At 43.7% G+C, this 22147-nt stretch overlaps 1 protein-coding gene across 1 annotated transcript; it reads left to right on the forward strand.

Moving 5' to 3' along the window:
- The first annotated feature begins 898 nt into the window (after nt 1–898).
- On the forward strand, nt 899–4525 carry LOC111861683. Its single transcript, XM_023846456.1, has 2 exons — nt 899–1008; nt 3817–4525. The coding sequence occupies exons 1-2, from the start codon at nt 899–901 to the stop codon at nt 4523–4525; spliced, it is 819 nt and encodes a 272-aa protein (XP_023702224.1).
- Nucleotides 4526–22147: the final 17622 nt, after the last annotated feature.

Raw genomic sequence — 22147 nt, forward strand, 5'->3', positions numbered from 1 at the left:
ACCGGCCGCCCTTTACCCCCAGGAATATTCCTGGTACTCATTTCTGTTAGAGACTGAGTCGCCCCGGGCCATAGTGCGGTTGGAAGGATTAGGTCAATTGAAAAATCCAGTGACTTCATCGGGATTCGATCCCGCGACCTTCCGGCTTGTAACTCAGTGCCTCAACCAACTAGGCTACCGCGTACCGCCGTCGAAGAGTAAGCCAGGCAAGAAAGCAACATGAAGCAGGCAGCTGGTTTGTTGCGTATCTTTAATTCAATCCTGAAAAATGCAGGTGATATGTCCCTCCGAAACGTCGGTTGCCTTTTGCTTGACTCCACGGCGTTATATCTCAGAAGATATAAATATTCATAGCGATCGCTGTGAGAACGGCAAGCCCAACATTTCCTAGCTTCTTTACTCTAGTTTTCTTGCAGCTGATACTGATTTGGGTACGGGTGAATGATATTGTTTGACCGCCTCTGTGGTGTAGTTGTCAGAGTTCATGGCTACAGATCCAGAGGTCCCGGATTCGATTCCCGGCACTGTCAGATTTTCTGAGAAGTAGTGGGTCTGGAACTGGGTCCAGTCAGCCTTGTGAGGATAGTTGAGGAGCTATTTCAAGGAAATAGCGGCTCCGGTCTAGAAACCCGAAATAAAAGGCCGTGGGGATTCATTACGCTGACCACGCGACACCATCTATCCGCTAAAGTTGGCACTAACTTTGCCGACAAGCGGCGGTCGCTCGGTCGGTATAGTTCGCTTGCGGACTGAAAGCTCGGAGTTTGTTGTTTTGAATGATATTGTTTAATTTTCAAGTTCTGTTGTGAGCCACTTGAAGCGACTCGCGGACCACAAGGCCCGCACCGTCCCTTCAGCCAAGAATGACCATTAGCTGCTTTACGATGTTACGTATGAAATGTCGAAAGATGGATGCAAAGTTCGGATGTCGCGAAGGGGTCAAGCAGTGACCTGTAACCAACGTGAGGCTTTGCCAGAAGATGATGCAATAATTGAAGATGGATTGTTGTGTGTGACACACCCTTCGAGTCGAAAAGTCACGACGAATTTATTATGCATGAGAATGTCATCGTAGCAGCCGTTCCCTTTACTCAAGCTAATACGACGAATTGTCATTTACTGTATTCATGGCTACTTTTTATTTTGTGTCTCAATGTTCTACGTCATTTGTCTTTATTTTGTGTTTCTTTAACGACGCTGTCAACATCTCAGCTTATATAGCGTCTAGCGATTGGATGATCGTGAAATGATTTAAGATACTATCCACTCATATGTCTGGAGGAACTGAGGAAGACAACAATAAGCTCGTAATGATAGACTAATTGGCTTGGGTTCGAACCAGACACCTACAAAATACAGGTGAGAAGCGTTACAGGTTTTGCTGACTTGCTCGGTATTTCGTTTTTCACATTTTAAAAAGAAATTTAATTTTATGCGTGGCATGATTCAGTGTAGGTTACAAACTAGAGAACCAGCCAACAAACTGACTGACTGACTCCTTCGAGTCCTTCTTGAGAAGCTTTTATTAGTTCAGTTACTCAAGAACTTTCCTGACTTCCATGAAACCTGGAGGTTCATTACCGTTCTCACAACAGTCTGTCACGTGTACTTGTCCTATCCATCCATCCCTCCGTCCGTCCGTCCATCTATGGCAGCCCTTTGTCGGGCCACAGTCATTATGACTCCTTTGACTGGGGATCAGCCCGTCGGATGAGCCCTGTACACAGAACAACACAAGCACAGAATAAACGCACAGACACACCCATGCCTCAAGTGGGATTCGAACCCACGATCCCAGTGTTCGAGAGGGCGAAGACCGTTCATGCCTTAGACCGCGCGCCCGCTGTGATCGGCTCCCATTGATTTGAGCGTCATGAAAATGTGCAGTGAGTAATGGAGGTTATGAAGCTCTTCGCTGTGTAATTTTCTCCATCCTCCTGTCAGATGTTCTCCACAGGTCCCTTGTCTCAAGCACTCTGCCTCACGTTCTTCACTTAATATGAGAGATGAGGTTTCGCTCCAGTACAAAACTTTGAAAGAAAGATGCTTTCCTTGTTCTTAAAAAGAAAAGGAGGCTTGTGAAATCACCTTGCTGTCTGTGTATCCGTCTGTGTCTGTACATCTGCGTACTCCAATAATTTTTCAGTTTTCTTTGTTCCGTGAGGTATCAAAGGAAAATACACGATTAATTCTTCCCAGAACTTCTGTAGTACAATCCTTATATGTTATTATAGGAGTCGGTGGTAGGCATTCTCAGAAATGATTCTGCCTTTAATTTCTTCGTCAGTGAATTTTAATTTTTCTACATTTTCAAAGGATATATTAGTTGTAATTATATTATTATTATCATTATTTCGGCGTTATGAATTCGAGATATATACTCACGTGCCCACTTTTACTTGCCAATAGCGAATAACCACGAAACATTAGTATAATAACGTTTGTGCCATCTAGTAGCTGAGATGAGAAGTAAACTTATTTCAGAAGTGCAGTATGAAGGTCAGGTTCACAGCTAACGCCTCACCCACGTTAACATGAAAATCGCATTTTCATTTGTTACACAAGTATTGCTGCCGGTCTGCGGTGTACTTAACTTTGTTGAGGCTTATTTCTAGAGCGTTCCTTACTCGCTTCTTTGTGCTTCTCGCGGTATAAAGACTTAACGGAAACTTCATAGAAACATTTCATCAGTTTGAAATGCGCCTTTGTGTAGGCATATATACAGAACAAGTATTTCGTAGCCATGCTTCTGGAAGTCAATAGCAATTCATAATTCATTCCTAAAACTCCATGGTTCATGTTCTCGTGGATTTGAAGGGACGAGTGGTTATATTATTTCAATCCATCGCAGACCGCGTCTGTATATATGGGAAGAAGCAGTGAACTCTGGACTACTGGAACAGTTCCTAGGATATTCTCGTGAGGCAGATGGACCATTTCTGCAGTATAGTTAGGATATAACGACAGATCTCTTGTTTGGCAATATGCTTTCGGGTTCCACAAAATTTCTGTAGTAGCTGATAATTTGGTAACTACTGCCCCGTGATGTGTTAAGTAAAATCATCTGTCAGTAAGCAGGGTATACCGTATTTACGCATGTATAGGCCGCACATGTTTTGCCAAAATTTCAAGAGGAAAACTGGGGTGCAGCTTATATTCGAAATATTCGAAATCACACTTCATTTAAAAAAATTATATTCATAATTAGTAATACAGGGTGTTCTACTCCTGAAATAATATTCCAAGAAAATTATTTTTTCTATAATTTCTGTCTGAAAATTGTGCTGCGGCCTATAAACGCACGCGGCCTATACATGCGTAAATACGGTAGTTATCTCGATTATATGGTTAGAAGTGGGGTAGGCTCTGGTAGGTGCCGTTTACATAGTTTCGGAGCGCTTCGTTCTGAGGAAGGTACAGTGCCACTATAAGACGATGCAACTCTCCTTCCCAACAACGTTAAGGCGCGTCCACATTACTCGTGCTCGCCAGGCTTGTTCTCATCGGCAGACTCGTCTGGCTTTTACTTGTGCTCGTAAATCTTCGTCCACACTACTTCAGTTGCTCGCCAGGCTTCGGCGCGTGAGGATCCGTATATTTACTCGTAGTGTGTATAGGCTGTAGTCGTATCTTAATTTACTGGCTATAGTTTTTAAATTAGCTTGTCTCGTGACTTGTCATATCTTCCACATTACTCGCGAGCATAGCGAGCCACACGAGCACGAGTAATGTGGACGCGCCTTTACACGTAGGAACGAATCCACGAGCCTGCAGTCCACTGACTGCTTTCTGATATGTGTTGGGCATTCCCTTTAGGTTTCGTGCTGTTCTGGAGCGCCTACCTAGCTCTGAACTGAAGCGTATACCTAGTTCTGAACTGGAGCATGTACCTTATTCTGAAGTGGAAAGCATACCTAGTTCTGAAAAGAATCGTCTATTGAGTTCTGAACTGGAGCGCCTACCTAGTTCTGAACAGAATCGTCTGCTTAGTTCTGAACTGGATCGCGTACCTAGTTCTGAACAGAATCGTCTACTTAGTTCTGAATTGGAGCGCCTACCTAGCTCTGAACTGAAGCGTATACCTAGTTCTGAACTGGAGCATGTACCTTATTCTGAAGTGGAAAGCATACCTAGTTCTGAAAAGAATCGTCTATTGAGTTCTGAACTGGAGCGCCTACCTAGTTCTGAACAGAATCGTCTGCTTAGTTCTGAACTGGATCGCGTACCTAGTTCTGAACAGAATCGTCTACTTAGTTCTGAATTGGAGCGCCTACCTAGCTCTGAACTGAAGCGTATACCTAGTTCTGAACTGGAGCATGTACCTTATTCTGAAGTGGAAAGCATACCTAGTTCTGAAAAGAATCGTCTATTGAGTTCTGAACTGGAGCGCCTACCTAGTTCTGAACAGAATCGTCTGCTTAGTTCTGAACTGGATCGCGTACCTAGTTCTGAACAGAATCGTCTACTTAGTTCTGAATTGGAGCGCCTACCTAGGACTGAACTGAAGCGTCCACCTAGTTCTTGACTGGAGCATGTACCTTATCCTGAACTGGAACATGAACCTAGTTCTGAACTGGAACATATACCTTGTTCTGGACTGAATCGTCCACTTAGTTCTGAACTGGAGCATGTACCTTATTCTGAAGTGGAAAGCATACCCAGTTCTGAAAAGAATCGTCTATTTAGTTCTGAACTGGAGCGCCTACCTAGTTCTGAACAGAATCGTCTGCTTAGTTCTGAACTGGATCGGGTACCTAGTTCTGAACAGAATCGTCTACTTAGTTCTGAATTGGAGCGCCTACCTAGGACTGAACTGAAGCGTCCACCTAGTTCTTGACTGGAGCATGTACCTTATCCTGAACTGGAACATGAACCTAGTTCTGAACTGGAACATATACCTTGTTCTGGACTGAATCGTCCACTTAGTTCTGAACTGGAGCATGTACCTTATTCTGAAGTGGAAAGCATACCCAGTTCTGAAAAGAATCGTCTATTGAGTTCTGAACTGGAGCGCCTACCTAGTTCTGAACAGAATCGTCTGCTTAGTTCTGAACTGGATCGCGTACCTAGTGCTGAACAGAATCGTCTACTTAGTTCTGAATTGGAGCGCCTACCTAGGACTGAACTGAAGCGTCCACCTAGTTCTTGACTGGAGCATGTACCTTATCCTGAACTGGAACATGAACCTAGTTCTGAACTGGAACATATACCTAGTTCTGAACTGAATCATCTACCTAGTTCTGGACTGGAACATGGACCTAGTTCTGAACAGAATCGTCTACATAGTTCTGAACTGGAGCATGTACCTTGTTCTGAACTGGAAAGCATACCTAGTTCTGGACAGAAGCTTCTACCTAGTTCTGGACTGGAACATGGACCTAGTTCTGAACAGAACTGTCTACATAGTTGGGAACTGAAATTGTACCTAGTTCTGGAAAGCCATTTCCACGCCTGCCCATTTATGACCTTACATAAGGAGAATCTTTGTATTTATACACGTCAACCGGTATCGCTAGCTCAATGAGCTGTGAGTCTGACTAGGATGGGCTACACAAGAAATGCATACATAATTTTCTAAAGAACATGTTGCAGAACGTCCACGTGCAATGATGATAAAACTGATAATGCAATATTAAGATATGTTTGAGAGTTGGCTACAAGTATCTCAGGATTATATCTAAGAAAGGGCATTACTGTAAGCCGTTTTGAACATCCCGTTTCTACTGCCACGGTATTAGTTACATTACATTACGTTAAGTGGAATGATGACAGTTCATTCCAAGCCACTGCCCCTGTACTTGCTATATGAAAAGTATTCTTCTTTTGTTTCTCCGTCAGCATTGCAGGAAATGGTGGGAGAATGCGTTAGTATCCATTATTTAGCCTTCAGTTACCACCTAATCATTACCTCTTCAGTATTGACTGTAGCCTGAAGGCAACCAACAAACTATCTTGCACTTAAGCTGTCTGTTCTGCATTTATCTTTACAATTGAAAGGAAATTACACAGGTTTTCCTACTCACGACTGTGCCCAGTTGGGTGGACGGCCAATAAGACCTTGCATACGCCTGCAAGATATACACATTTTCTAGCTCTGGTACAGATGTTTCGAAATGACGGAGTTTATATCGTGGTTAATGAATACTGAAGGGAGTCTGGACATAAGGGGAAATGCAGTGTCTCGAAGGTGCTGTTGTCTCGCGGTACATGAACACGCATTAAGCGGGATGGCAGGAAACTTGTTTCCACTGTCATGACAAAGAATGTTGAGTATACTGAATAGCGATCCACAGCTTCAGTGCAACAGTGATACTAGTTACTGCAGCATTTAAATGTTTAGACATCTAAAGGACGATTTTCTCTAAGTAGTGTATACAATCCATTGCCTGCCTCACAGGAAGCTCCACGTCTGCGTTATAAAGTACAGTTGGTTAATACAGCTACTCTGAGAGTCATGTGAAACACTGTGTTAAATACAGAGTTCTCATAGTGATTTTTTTTTCTCATGGGGTGGGACTAAGTTCCTTGTACTGCAGCCACTACTGGCCTATTGTATCAGCCCCAGATGATAGATGATTGTGATTGTGGAGAATCGGTGGAATGAAGATTGGCAGGGGAAACCGAAGTACTCGGAGAAAACCTTTCCCAGTGCCACTTTTTGAACCCAAAATCCCACATGACCTGACCCGGGCTCGAACACGGGCTGCCGCTGTGGGAAGCCAGTGTGTAAGCGCCTAAGCTATGGCAAGGACCTACATATAATTACCATCGTGGTGTATGCGTGTGAAACTTGGTCTCATGTTAAGGGAAGAAGGGTGTTTGAGAACAGGGCGCTGAGGAGAATGTTTGGACCGAAGAGGAGTGAAATGATAGGAAGTTGGAGGAAATTGAATAATGAGATTCATAACTTATAGTCTTAACCCCCAAAATTAGAATGGGGAAAGTCAAGAATTGTGAAATGGACAGGGAATGTAGCACGCATGCAGGGAAGACGAATCTAGTGGTTTTTGTGGGAAAGCCAGAAGGAAATGGGCCACTAGGAAGACCTAGACGTAGTTCCGATGATATTAAAATGTAACTTAGAGAAATTGTATGGAGTGGTATGGACTGGATTCATCTGGTTCAGGCTAGAGACCAGTGGCGTGCTTTTCTGAACGCAGTTGTAAACCCTCGGAAACTATAAAAGATTTCGGGAATTCTTAAGTAGATGAGCGACTGGCGGCTTCTCAAGAAGGACTCGGCTCCGTGCGGTTAGTTTTGCACTTAAAAGCAGAAAAGCTTCTGAACAGAGCATGCGCAAAACCTAACGTCTATCTCCAACCGGGGTAAATTTTAAACTATTTCGTATGACGGTTTTCTGTATCAGGACAACATTTTGTTCTCTGAGTGTTCTTGCTTGGCTGACACTTCGATCCTGAAGATGGAAGCGATATGTCTTCTAAAAGTCGGTTGACATGTACGGAACTGCACGGGATTTTATCCCAGAAAATATAATTCTTCATAGTCACCGCTTTGAGAGTAAAGAAAACTCCGTGGCTTGTAGTCCGTAAGCGAAGTATACCGACTGAGCGACCGTCGTTTGTCGTCAAAGTTAGTGCCAACTTTAGCGGATAGAGGGTGTCGCGTGGTCAGCGCAACGGTTCCCCACGGTTGTTAATTTCGGTCTTCTAGACCGCTGTGAGAATCACAAATTAAAAAAACAGAAATTTCCTTTGGACTTCAAATGAGATCTGTATTTGCATTGGAACCATAGTCATATAGTTTTCTGAGCTTTCTTTCCATTGGGCTGTGTCGTTCACTTAAAGGGGGAATTTTCTTCACATTAAGAACGAAAGCGTTTATTTTATGATTGGGGTTGTTTTGTTATTTTTTTATTTTGGTATGGCGCACCGGTTTCTTTTTCGAGTTCTTTCGACAGAACTTCGCAGATTCCTTCTGTTGGACTCGATAAGCACTTTCCTCTGACTTCTTATTTCTATTAAGAATTGACTGCACCAGAAAAGATGTTTAATGACTGGAGGTTTTGCATATACTGCACCAAGCTCGGCTCTTCCCCTGCGTCACTATGAGGGAAGCGTCGCAATTCTAAGGTCCTTAGTTTGCTTCCCTTGCCCGTTCATTACTTGGCTTACTCTTTGACCATGAAGATGGAGGCAGCATGTTCTTCCGAAACGTCTGTAAATCATAAACTCCTAATATACTACAAGGCGTCATATCGTAGACGTTAATACTGTTTATAAAATTCTTTGTTTCCTGTTTACTGGGGGTTCTTCCCCGGGTGTAAATCTGCCGGGCGTGAAACTCATCATTCACTTTCATTTAGTGCCGAGGTCAAAAATCGTAGAGCTATGCCTCACCTCTCTATGCATCATCATGGAAGCGAATTTACCTGTACCCTATTGTTAATGTAATGCAGTTATACCAACTGTGAAAATTAATTTATCTTCTGCGAAATGAAACTGGAGAGATCTGTAGATCAGTCATGTAATCTGATAACGAGAAATATCTTGTCTGGCAAGGCGACGAATTAATGAATGCTTGGGTTCAGAGGTTGAAAACGCGCTGCTGCAACTGGACATGTTACGTAAGGGTTGGCAGTACGCATTGGTAATCATTAAGGAACCCCCAGCTGGTATTTGATTTGTTATCCAACAGCTGTGTGTTACTTGCCGTCATGTTGGAGGGACCAGGTTTCTCTGTTGCTCAAGTACATGCAGCGTGAAGTGACGTCAGAGATGTCTGATTCTGCGCAGTGAGACCTAAATGTTGTGGGCTGTTCCGACTCGGGTTTTGCTGTCTTTTCCTTAGACCCTCCAAGAAAATTGCAGAACAGTATCTCATTTTAGGCCATGATCACTTTTTTTTTGGCATAATTTCCACTTCATTAATCGTCCTATTATTTGACGCTGTATCAACTGAGCCATTTAAACAGTCGTCATACAAAAACACCTTGGCCGCTTTGATCGGCAGCGATATATGACTATCCTTTAGTAATCCTTTTCAGTAAGTCTCCCCATGAATACTGATTTATAAACCCCACTTGCTTGCAGCCGGTTTACTTAAGTCAATTCGGTTAATATATACCTTATTTTAAGCGGCCTCCGTAGTCTAGAGGTAACGGTCCCACCTCATGACTCGTAGTACGCGGGTTCAAATACCCGGCGGAGGTCGTCGAATTTTTAAGGGCGGAAAAATTCAGGGAACAAGTCCTCCGGGAGGGACTTTAAGCCCTGGGTCCCGTGTCGTAGCTTTACGGCACGTAAAAGAACCTCATATTTCCGAAGGAGGTCACTGAGCCAAATTACGGACGTTTCCCGCCCAACAGCAGTCTGTAATACCTCTGGTAGATGGGGGAAGCATTATAGATACCTCTCAGCTAGTAGAGCCGGTCTCGCTGGCTGGGCGGGACTGATGGTAAGCACCAGTACCGGTAGGATATAGAGACTGGTAGAATATCATAGAGGGAAGCACAATGGACCAATAGAGGTCTAAGTGCATGGGGAAACCCACCCTCTCCAATAACTAACTCACTACCTTATTTTATATAACGTTTTGAGGAGATTAAAGTAGTTACATCTTACAGTATATTTATGATATTATAATCCATATATTTAAAGAGGTAGCTGTAATAACTCCGTAGCCTGTAGTTCTCAAGCGAACTATACCAACCGAGCTACCGCCGCTTGTCGGCGAAGTTAGTGTCAACTTTTGCGGATAGAGGGTGTCACGTGGTCAGCGCAACGAATCCTCAGGGTAGTTAATTTCGGTGTTCTAGACCGGAGCCGCTATTTCCTTGGAAAAGCTCCTGAATTATCCTCATAAGGCTGAGTGGACACCGTTCTGAGAAAATCTGGTAGCGTCGGGAATCGAACCCGGGCCCTCTGAATCTTTTTTTTAAATTTGTTTCATGACGAATATTGCTACATTTGCTTTTCGTTCGTACGTCACGGATGGTACCAAGCGGATGATTATCAACAAATTATCTCGTAGCCTGGAGCATTAAATCAATGTTTCAGGCAGTTCATGAAGTCCCTGTTAAAATTGTCTGTCTGACATTAAAGTTATGCATTCACACCCCACAAGTCGAACACCGGAGTTCGTCGGGGTGTGGAGGCAATCCTGTACGCATGCTTGTATCCCCGTACGAAAGGAAATGGTCAGTAATGCACCGATTGGGGGGGGTTCCAGTACCGGCACTATGTAAAGTAGGACGACATGAATGTTGATGAACTGGAAAGAATTTAGAGGGAATTTGTCGTGGCGCAGTCCAGGTACTATCAAAACATTTGCAGTCAAGGACTGAGGAGTCACAAGAAATGTCTGTCAGGACAGACGATGTCCAGGGCGAGATTCGAACTGTGCACTTCCAGAAAAAAGTATTACTTCTAGACCAAACTTTTCGGTATTATTGTGTTGAAATTATGTCCGTTAGTAGGTGATTCAGAGGGGCACGAGGTAGTGTAATTGGCTGAGGCACCTGTCGCCGGTTCGAGTCCCGGTAAGATGGATTTCTTAATTGACCTAATCCTTCCAGCCGCACTATGGCCCTGGGTTCGACTCAGCCTCTAGCAGAAATGAGTACCAGGAATATTCTTGGGGGTAAAGGACGGCCGGCACATAAGGCTGGCAACCTCACCTCCATCTGTGAGCCGATTGTCTAGAAAATGTGGAAGCCTCGACGTCTCACACCCCTATGGGCCTTCACGGCCTGTTACAGGGATAGCTTTACCTTTTCTAGGAATATTGATCACAGAATGTATTGTCATCCATTTCTCTGATTGATATATGTAATGGGATTCGAGTGTCGAGAGTTCATCTGGGTGAAGTTTTGCAGCTAAAACCGCTTTCTTAACAGTGAAATACCTGCATTATCCATCAACAAATGCCCTTATTATTAACGGCGTGTTCTCTAATTACACTAATTCATGTATCTAATTACATTACTCCTACATTACGTTTCCTTGTGCTGCTGATACAGGAGCCAGAGTGTCTCAGTCGAAGCAGAGACTAGGCTACGAGGTGAACGACCGAGGGACCTGGTTCGATTCCCTGCAGGGCTAAAAGAGTTTTCTCTTTTCCACGGACAGGCTCTGGGACACACCCATCCTCCTGTATAGTGACTAAGGAGTGTCGTTGCCAGGATGCTAATGCTGATTAACATATCTAGTGCTGAGGTTACGTCACATACGGTTATACGTGGTGCTTAATTAAACACTCCCTTCTGTCTGTACTAATGGGGGAGAAGAGGAATTCATATAGGATATTAGCGGGAAAGCCAGAAGGAAAGAGACCACTTGGAAGACCAAGGCGTAGGTGGGTGGACAATATTAGAATGTATGTTAATGGGATGATATGGTCTGGATTGATATAGTTCAGGATAGGGTCCAGTGGAGGACTCTTGTGAACACGGTAATGAACCTTCGGGTTCCATAAAATGCTGGGAAGCTCTTGAGTAGCTGCACAACTGGCGGCTTTTCAAGAAGGGCTCAGCTCCATGAGTGAGTGGTCTATACTAATTATCTCGCTTCTCCCTGCTACTTTCTTATTTTGTATTTATCGCTTCAGCCATGTAAGCCTTATATTGTGCTTAATTAGTTAAGCAAAGGAACAACTTTACCTTATATTGTAAGGTAAAGTTGTCCCTTTGCTTAACTAATTAAGCACTACACCATGAAGACGTATGGGGGAATGGATGTAGAGATCCACGTTTTCTTAACGTCGGCGCTAGTTGGAGGTGAGTGGTCAGCTTCAAGCCCAGGCCGCTTTAGCCAGGGGAAATAGCCCCCGGTACCCATTGGATAGGAGGTTGGGTGAACCCCGAGGCCGGTCTGGGCGATAGGGAGACATACGTTCATAAAAATAATAGCTATTCACTTGTACCAGAAGAGAAAGACGTTCTTTTTACTTAGAATGCCCGATACTGTGGCCTCCCAGAATATTAACCTTTCCTCCTGGGACCTCCTATATGGAAGAGGACATGGCGTGTTGCTCGTCTGTACTCGTACAATGAACAGTGAACTGTACAGTGAAATATGTAGTTCTATCCCGGAAACCGTTCGGAATAGGACATATGAACATATACACTTTTTGCTTAGAATGACCGATACTGTGACCTCCCAGAATACTGACCTTTAATCCTGGGACACTCTGTATAATTGAGCTAATAGTAAGTTGCCACTGCGGCTAATTAAGCAGTACGCTATGAAGACGTATGGAGGTGTGGAGATGTAGCTTCACGCATTCTTAACTTCTGCGATAGGTAAAGGTAAGTGGATAGAGTCACACCCCCTTTGCGTTACCCCAAAGGATATAGTGTAAATTATTCATTTGTTATGAAGTATATTGGCCCCTTAGCCAGTCAGGTTATTGAACAGAGAAAAAATAATTTTTTCTTGCCGGAAATCGAACTAAAATCCCTCGTCATACTGCAAGTAAATCATAAATAAATGAAATATATGTATGTATGGTGAGGTGGTCCTTTCATAGACCATAGGTCTGGAAACAAGATTGTCCTTTTTTTTCGTTTGAGGATTTTTTTTCTGTCATATGTGGAGTAACATTGCATGGAACACAGGCTGACACTCTAGTTAAAACGAACATCCTCGAAATCTTCTCACAAATCACAGTTCACTCTCACTAATATGGGCGTGGCCTACCGACAGCCTCTTCCCCCCAGGATTTGTCATTTTATCGCTACATATGTATGCGACCACGACTGGTGGGAATTTTCTACAAGAGACCAAATTCTGAATACTCCAACAAGATTACCTCAAGCTTCCCAAATCCATTCAGAGCACCATACAATATACAGGACCCAACAAACCCCCTGTTTCCTTATTATGGCAATCAGCTTCACTGGATTCGTTGTTCCTACAGTATCTAGTGAACACGGGCGAACATACCAAGATGCGTTGGTTATTAAGCATAGGACTTCAGATTATCAATGAGTTACGCGTTAGGTACGCAATTTTAATGTCATTATGATTTTAACCCATCCCTTTTACTGTTAAACACTCACTGCAGGGAAGCCAAGACCTCTGAAGACATTGGTCGACCTTTCCAAAACTCGTCTTTTTATTCACGGGATTTACAAGGCAGGTTCTCTGCGTAGACGCTGGAAAACATATAAGCTGACGTTGACCTTGTTGAGGCGAGGCTGTGTACTGGAAGAATATAAGCGATGTCCATGAAGAATACTGAACGACCGGGGTTTGATTCCCGACAGGGACAAATTTTTCTCTTCTTCATAGCTCTCAGACCATTTGTGGAGGCTACCTTACGTGCCGGGGGGGGGGGNGTAAATCGGCTGGGCCGTAAAGCTGAACACTCACTTCCATCTAATGTCGACTTCAAGAATGGTGGAGCTATACTTTCACTCCCTCTTATGTCTTTGTGGCCTATAGCTTAATTAAGCAAGGACAAGGGCAATTTTTATTTCCTCTGACGCTACAGCCTCAATTTGGGCTTTGGCCTACCTCCATGTGACTCTCCGTTTCACTTCGGTTTGCTAGATCTTAGACATTCGGTAGGGCTCCTTGGGCGGGTGATCAGCTCGTCACAAGGCCTCTGCCTGTACACAAACGCAGGAAAACGCACACACACAAACACTGAACATCCAAGCCCTCAGTGGGATTCGAACCCACGGTCCCGGCTTCCGAGCGAGCGAAGACATTGTATGCCTTAGACCACTCGGCTACCGTGACCGGCCAGGGGCAACTTTACGTTTACTGAAATCGTTGTAAAATAACCCACATACCGAAACTAATTAAAAAATTAAATAAAGCTTTTGCGGCCTGATTTGGGCTACTTCTCAAGAATTTTCCCGGGAAGCTGAGGAAAGTCATGAAAGAATGTCACTGAATATGATTCTCCCAATGTAGTGCCGAGGGTGAAATTTGGTGGAGCCATTCCTTCACTCCACCCATATACCTGTATCTTCATGGCATTCTGTTTAAATAGGTACACGAAAAACTTTACCTACTCATCATACCATTGGACGCTGTACTGAGCTACTGACAGCGTAGTTAAGTAAATTATAAATAGAACAAGTCTCCTTTATTATGCATCATTAAATGTGGCATCGTTATGAAATACTTGTTAGCCCGGTCCGGCATCAAATACGAAGCAACCCTCAGGGTTATGCATTCGAGTCGGCTCCCAGCCTCTTGCAAAAATCCCTGTACTGGAGGGCCAAGATTTTATTCAGGGTTCCCTTTCCTCACGTTGCCTACCATGGCTAATGAGCCCCGTCTAACTGCCACGTAACCCTGGGGAGGGGCCCTTACCGGGTGCTACATATCGGGTCAGTACCGTGTCATATATATACACTAGTTATGACCATGTTCTTGTACCATACCTGGCTAGTTCAAGTTAATTCTCTCCAGAGGAGAGGATCACGCGGTAACTTCGTTCGTTGAGGCACTCTGCTACAAGTCGGAAGGTCGCGGATTCTATTCCCGATGAGGTCATTGGATTTTTTTCTCAACTGACCTAATCCTTCCAGCCGCACTATGGCCCTGGGATCAACTCAGCCTCTAACAGGAATGAGTACCAGGAACCTTCCTAGGGGTAGAGGTGGCTGGCGCGTAAGCCTGATAACCTCACCGACATCTGTGAGCCTGTAACAGAAATGAGTACCAGCAATCTTCCTGGGGGGTAATCGGCGGCCAGCGCGTAAGGCTGACAATCTTACTGCCATCTGTGAGCCGACTGTCTAGAAAATGTGGGAGCCTGGACGTCTCACAATCCTACGGCCCTCGACAGCCTGTTACAGGGATAGCTTTACCATTTTTTTAACTTCGGGGGGAAGAAAGACGGACGTGATTATACGTAATAGAAAAAAGCAGACAAATTCAATTCCATTGCTGCCCCCTAAGGAGGAAGTAATATCGAACGAAGGATGTACTGAATCTGTGTCCCGGTGACAATGTCCTTCCTTCCGCTAATTCCTAGTCCTTTCCTGCCCGAACGGTTCGCTGAGGCAGTAATTTCCTTCTGCCGTAACCATGAAAGTTTTTAATCTTTGTGAGATTGGACTTTCTCATGACAGTAACTAAAAAGGTTGATGTCTTTATTAATATGACCCCAAGTAGTGTGCCAGATTAATGACGTTTCGGAGGAACGTGTTACCACAGGTCTTCCCACTGTTCTCCATACTCCTCTTGATTCGTTCATCGCCCCAATCACACCAAATCATTTCCTTACATTCATACCACATTCGTAAGGGCCGAAGTATTATCATACTCTGAAGATGGAAACGTAGACTTCCTCCGAAACATCGATAAACCTCTGCCGTACTACATGAAATACGAGTACTTCTTTCGCGTTAGGAGGAATTTGACTTTAACTTTGAATGAGTTTGGTGAAAGTCTGTGAGGTCTTTAATATTTGCGAAATAAAAGTCTATGCTTACGGTAGACATTTCATCCTTTGGCGCTACAGCCCCAATTTGGGCCTAGGCCTACCTCCATGAAACTCTCCGTTTCACTTCGGTTTACTAGATCTTACACATTCGGTAGGACTCCTTGGGCGAGTGATCAGCTCGTCGCAAGGCCTCTACCTGTAGACAAACACAGAAAACCGCACACAAAATCCATGCCCTGAGTGGGATTCGAACCCATGATCCCGGTTTCGGAGCGAGCGAAGACAGTGCATGCCTTAGACCGCTCGGCTACCGTGACCGGCTACGATAGACATATTCCACAGAAACATGTGTATCCTCATATAGAACTACAAGCTATCGCAGCTCAGGCGACAGCAGTGTAAATGAAACGTAAATATTAATTTCTGCCTTCTTCATGTCTTTTTTCTTTTCCGGTCTGAAACAAATTGTTTGCATATGTTGAACTTCTTTCGTGATTACAATATGTCTGTAATACTTAGATAAAGCTGTCCCTGTGCTTAACTACGCACTACGCCATGAAGGCGTATGAGGGAGAGGATATATAGATTCATATTTCCTTGACCTCGTCACTAGGTGGAGGTGAGTGGTCAGTTTCACGTCCCTGCTGCTTTATTCCCGGGATAGATCCCTCGGTACCCATTCGACAGGAGGCTGAGTGGGCTCCAGAGCCTGTCTCGACGACGTGGAGAAAATTCTTGACCCTACCGGGACTCAAGCTCCGACCCCTCGGTGGCCCATCCCGTAGGCAGTCGCTATACCGACTGGGCTACCCCAGCTCACAGTATGTCGTTAATAGGTTCTCGTTTTATCTCATGCTCTCCTCAAGCTGTATATTCTACGTTATTTTTTATGACGACATTTTAACTGGACTCATGTTCATTCCTCCCGTTGCTGAGAGCGCTTTTGACGCTGTTGACAGTCTGAATGATGTTACGGAGACGTACGGAGTAATGGAGCGGAGTTGTCAGCTTCACACCCTGGTCGCGTTAACCCCCGGATAAACTCCTCAGTGCCCGCTGGCTAGGAGCTTGTGTGAGCGCCAGAGCTAGTCTTGAAAATGTTAAAGGAAAATCTATCTTCTGTTCATTTTGGAAATCGAACCACCATTGCCCAGTCTTACATTCCGTATCCTAGTTAATGTATCATCTGAGCTAATCCGCCTGCGAAATGAGATTGTATTAAATTGAGATCTATGTAAAGGAAAACTTTACCAGAGAATATTATATATGTAAGGAGGTAAAGGGAAAGCTATCCCTGTGAGAGGCTGTGGAGGCCCATAGGGTTGTGAGACGTTGAGGCTCCCACATTTTCTAGACACTCGGCTCACAGATGGTGGTGAGGTTGTCAGCCCTACGCGCCAGCCGCTATTCACCGCCTAGGAAGATTCCTGGAACTCATTTCTGTTAGAGGCTGAGTCGACCCTATGGCCATAGTGCGGCTGGAAAGATTAGGTAAGTTAAAAAATTCAATGACATCGGGATTCGATCCTGCGGCCTTCCGGATTGTAGCATAGTGCCTCAACCAACTACGCAACCGCGTGCCCCCTATATGTACTTTCTTACTCATGGAGCTGAGCCCTTCTGGAGGAGCCGCCAATTCTGCAGCTACTCAAGAATTTCCCAGCATTTTATGGAACCCGAAGGTTCATTACCGTGTTCACAAGAGCCCTTCACTGGTCCCTATCCTGAACCAGATGAATCCAATCAATACCATCCCATCCTATCTCTCTAAGATCCATTCTACTCGTAATATTGTCCACCCACCTACGCCTTGGTATATATATATAGTAGCGCGGTAGCGTAGTTGGTTGAGGCACTATGCTATAAGCCGGAAGGTCGCGGGTCCAAGTCCCGATGAGGTCATTGGATTTTTTCAATTGACCTAATCCTTCCAGCCGCACTATGGCCCTGGGGTCGACTCAGCCTCTAACGGAAATGAGTACCACGAATTAATTAAATAATTTTCCTGGGGAGTAAAGCGCGGCCGGCGCGTAAGGCTGACAACCTTACCGTCATCTTTGAGCGGATTGTCTAGATAATGTTCGACCTTCAACGTCTCACAACCCTAGGGGCCTTCATGGCCTGTTACAGGGATAGCTTTACTTTTACTTCTACTTTTACTAATTATTTAATTTATTGGCTACGTCTTACCAGTAGGGAGGTACTTCCTGACAGGATTCTCCTGCTTTTCCTCACTCTCTTCAGAAATGTCGTTATAGTACCTTCATTATTCTGAGACTGCTCTTCTTTCATATAATTCCCATTGCGTAGATAGGCAGGCACTATACTAAAAATAGTAAGTGGATAATTCATAGACCATGCTACCATTGTACAGCACATAGTCTAGATACCGACAGCCGTAAAATAAATCACGACAAATATGTATACACGGAATGGGAATGTGATGCACGAGGTGCCATCTGTTGTCTAACGGTAAAACTGTTTGTCTACGACCGAACAACTTGCGCTACTAGCGGCAGTGGTGTGACTCTAATTTCTGTAGGCTAGTGTATATATGCCACGACTAATTTTTTTGGCGCTTTGACGAAGTGACGAAATTTCAGCCTGTTACCCTCGTCATGTCTGTCTGTGTCTCCACTTATGTGTCCGCTTGTAATACTTCGAGAACTACTGAATTGATTTTTATCAAATTTGATATTTGTGTGACTTACTAACATTTTTTTATGTATTCCAATTTTGGTTAAAATTTGGAAACAATTATGGGAATACTTTACTTGCAAATCTGCACACATCTCTCTGCGAATTTCGAGCTTCTCTCGCGAAAATTTTCTTGTTATCGGAGTCACATATTTTTTGAACAAAAGTTTTAGAAAAAAGCAACTACCATGGAGCTGAATGCTTCTTGAGACTTCGCCAGTCGCTCAGCTGCTCAAGAGTATTCAATATTTTATGGAACTCGAAGGTTCATTACCGTGTACACAAGAGCCTATCCTGAGCCAGATAAATCTAGTCCATACCATCTGATCCTATCTCTCTAAGATCCATTTCAATACTATCCTCCCACGTACGTCTAGATCTTCCTAGTCGCCTATTTCTTTCTTGGTCTCCCACATAAATCCTACATTCATTCATTCTTCCCCCCCCCCCTTGTGTGTAACATGACCTGCCCATCACATCCTCCTCATTATGCACTTTAAATAAATTACACTTACCCCATGTTGATATTTGCAGATTAATTCTGTTCCAGAAATTGCACATGTATGACATGTACGTAGTTAATGTTGACGTTTTCTCTATTAACTAGAAGCAAACAATAATAAATATAAGTAATAATGAACGGTCTAATAATCTGATAATTTATTTCTGTTCATTAGTTTCCCAGCGATGCAGGAATTCACTGTAAACATTACATGACAGATCTATCGTGCTGACGAGCAATCCTGTCTCTCCTATTGAAATGGATAACGTTATATCGTCTAACACGCAGTATGTATACAGCATCGTCAGAGGGAACTGAATAAACGCCCGGAATTTATTGTAATTTGCTTTGTTTTTATTTAATCTGACATTTTATCTGCGCTAGATATTTTGTGGGACGGTGGATGGGGTGGTATGGACTGGATCGGTCTGGCTCAGGTTAGAGACCAGTGGAGGGCTCTTGTGAACACGGTAAATGGACCTTCCGGTTCTGTAAAATGCTGGGAAGTTCTGGAGTAACTGCACAACTGGGGGTTTCTCAAGAAGGGCTCAGTTCCATGGAGTTAGTTACAGATATTTTGTGGAGTTGAACGAGAAGTGAAAGTAACTAACTACAGCAATAAGATGGTTTATTATTTACCTGTTGCTTATTTAACGACGCTGCCAGTATCACAAGTTGTATAGCTTCTGGTAAATGATAAATTTGAAAGGATTCGGAAGGACGCTGTTGTGGTCTGATTGAGATATTATCCAAGATTTCACCTGGAGGGACTGAAGAAAACTGTGACAAATTTTGTTAGGATAATCGGTCTTCCGAATGGTTTCATTTTATTTGTGGATTGCCTAGCGATGATGTATCTCAAAGTAGAAAGCATAAAATGGTAGGAGGAACTGAGGAAACCCTAGAAGAATCTTGATGAGGATAGTCAGTATTCCGGGTGATTATATTAGCCTGCTTCGCTTATTTTGAAAAAAATGAAAGTATATGCGATCTCCATACTGTCTGTGTGTCTGTGAAGCCCACCTGATTAATGCCTGAATTAATCTTTATGAAACTTCGTATGTATATCTTGTCACCTGAGCCCATCTTATTGGCGTACTTCATGAATCCCTCTCATCGGTCTGTGTGTCTTTATATCCTTCCTTTCATTGCTAGGCGACTGCTCAGTAAACACATTCCCGCTGCAAATGAATACACGCAATAATAGACGAATTGTTGGACACGTGTGTCTGTGGGTCTGTGTATCCCCATATCGTTGCTAGGTGACAATACGGTAAAGACGTTCCTGCGGCCAAGAAGAATTGTTGGAGTTGTTTTCTGTGCGGTCCGTGTCGTATCAAAGGAAAGTAGGCTATTAGTTGATCCCAGAAGTTCTCGATTTTAGTTGTGATTAATTTAAGAGCGTCATCCACGTCTTGTAGCAGGTCTATAGAGCATTCATTTGTAGGCTGGATGCTGATTAATGAATTTAAGAGGGCGATGGAGGGAGATGCTTTGGCCTAATTAAGTTACTGTACCGAAATTCTCCTGGGAAGACAGGGAACTGTGAGAAGTCAGTCAGAATGGTAGTGTCACGTAGCCGAGGTGATCTCTTCGGGGCATCACCATAAGACGTCGTATAATTATCTTCTTATACAAAGTTCCAATTAATTCGTGGGATAAGGACTCTGTATTAACTAGAGTCGAAGGAGTTCGAAGGATGAAGAAAGTTAAGTGTAGAAAATAGTTTAATTAGACTTTCCAGAAATAGAAGAAGTGAATCTTCAAGTAAAATGGATGTACACTCGAGCAGGTCTTGTTGGTTTCTCCTCTGTCCACACACTCAAACTTACTTCTTATATCATACTTACAGTTTACAATTAAGTTCAATGTATCATTTCTTAACATATACAAGGATGTAGTGAGCAGTTCCATATATGGTCATATGATCTTTTGAACCCGGATCGAGATACTTCTCAACCCTTCTGTCTAGTCATAACATGTGTGTTTGTGACGGTCTTATCAGAGGTCGAGGTCAACATATAACTAACTTCTTACGGTCTTCAGCAGCTAGGAAATGTTCAGATTACAAAAGTTGTCATGTACATGTTAATTGCAATAATCAAATTATCCCTTATAACTACTACCTATTTGTTACCTACATCACACTACATAACACTACATCACACTGCATCATACTACATCATACTGCATCACAGTACATCATACTACATCACACTACATCCCACGACTTTACAGTAGCTGTCCGAAGCGATATTCAAACGAGGAACCTCCCAAATACAACCCAGGGACTTCATAACTTGAGCCAAAGAATCACGTACTTTGAGAAGCTGATAGTCTTTGATCTCGCAAAGGAATTACCCTCTGCTATGACACTTGAAAGTACATTATCGTGATCTCCAGAACCCGACACTCATCCTTATCCTGAGCCAGATGAATCCCCTCATAGCTCACTCGGGAGAAGGGCGGTCTAATTCTTATACTGCACTAACTGGATTACTGAGGAACCGGGGTTGCGTGTCTAGAGGGGACAAAAAAATATGACATTCTTCACTTCGTCCAAACCGGCTCTAGGCCTACCCGTGGGGTGAAGCGGCAGGGGTGCGAAGCCCGCCACTGACCTCCATTAGTGACTTCATACATCTTCACGTTATAGCTGAACAGCTTTACTTTTGTAGGATTTGAAGTTCTCACAGCCGTTGTTATGAAGAGTCCTTCTTCTGGGATATAACACCGAATAGTCCATTGCAAGTCAACCGACGTTTCCGAAGAACTCGATGCCTCCAACTTTAGTGTCGAAGAATAATCTAAGCCATAAGCTCTGATTGCCACCCGCTCTCACGCTAGTTTCTTACTTGGTTTATTGCTCCACTCTCAAGAAGGAGGCGACATGTTCATCCGAAACATCGGCTGACTTTCTTACGAATAGAGGCAGTTACATTCCAAAAGATAGAACCCTTCAATTTTTGTTTGCCCTGGCACACTAGACGAAATAGAGAGAAGGAAAGATGCCAGGGAGAAATGGATGGAGAGAGAACAGAGAAAGAGGGCGAGGGGAAGGAGGAGAAAAGGCAGAGAGAAAGAGAAAATGAAGGAAGAACGAAGGAGAATGTATAATGTTCCAATTACTTATAACGTTGACGTGCATGTTCCTCGTTGAGGAAGAGGTGTGTTATATAGTTTGAATCCCAGCCTCAGAAGCCTGTGTCACATCCCTCACACATCGAGTCATGTATTTTCCTTCTCAGGAGAAAGCTGAGGTTACGTCATATCCTGTCAGGGATTGTCGATGCTTGAAGAGACAGCCAAGTGAATTGTTGTTAGACACATTGTACGGACGAGCTTCTTACAACGACTAAAACCCACTTCCTATATTCCAGTCTGTTATTCTCTTTCCTTGCAGCTTACTCCTCTCCTCTTGGTCCACGCCCTGCAGCTTAGGCGCTGACAGGATACAGATCACTGAAACCAACAGTTTCGTTACTGTGTCGTACCAATCTGTTTAGGCGGAGACCTGATTATTCAGTCGTTGCGTAGCAGCGGATATTTCGTAGACTGCGATTGACGACTAGCGTGTCGGAGTTA

The sequence above is a fragment of the Cryptotermes secundus genome, unplaced genomic scaffold (genome assembly GCF_002891405.2).
Source record: "Cryptotermes secundus unplaced genomic scaffold, Csec_1.0 scaffold201, whole genome shotgun sequence".
Lineage (NCBI taxonomy): Eukaryota > Metazoa > Arthropoda > Insecta > Blattodea > Kalotermitidae > Cryptotermes > Cryptotermes secundus.

What these genes read in the sequence shown, in the direction of transcription:
- LOC111861683 (XM_023846456.1), top strand. Translation starts at nt 899, where the DNA reads ATGTCGAAAGATGGATGCAAAGTTCGGATGTCGCGAAGGGGTCAAGCA. An exon ending in ATAATTGAAGATGGATTGTT is followed by an intron (nt 1,009 to 3,816) that starts GTGTGTGACACA and finishes CATTCCCTTTAG; the next exon opens with GTTTCGTGCTGTTCTGGAGC.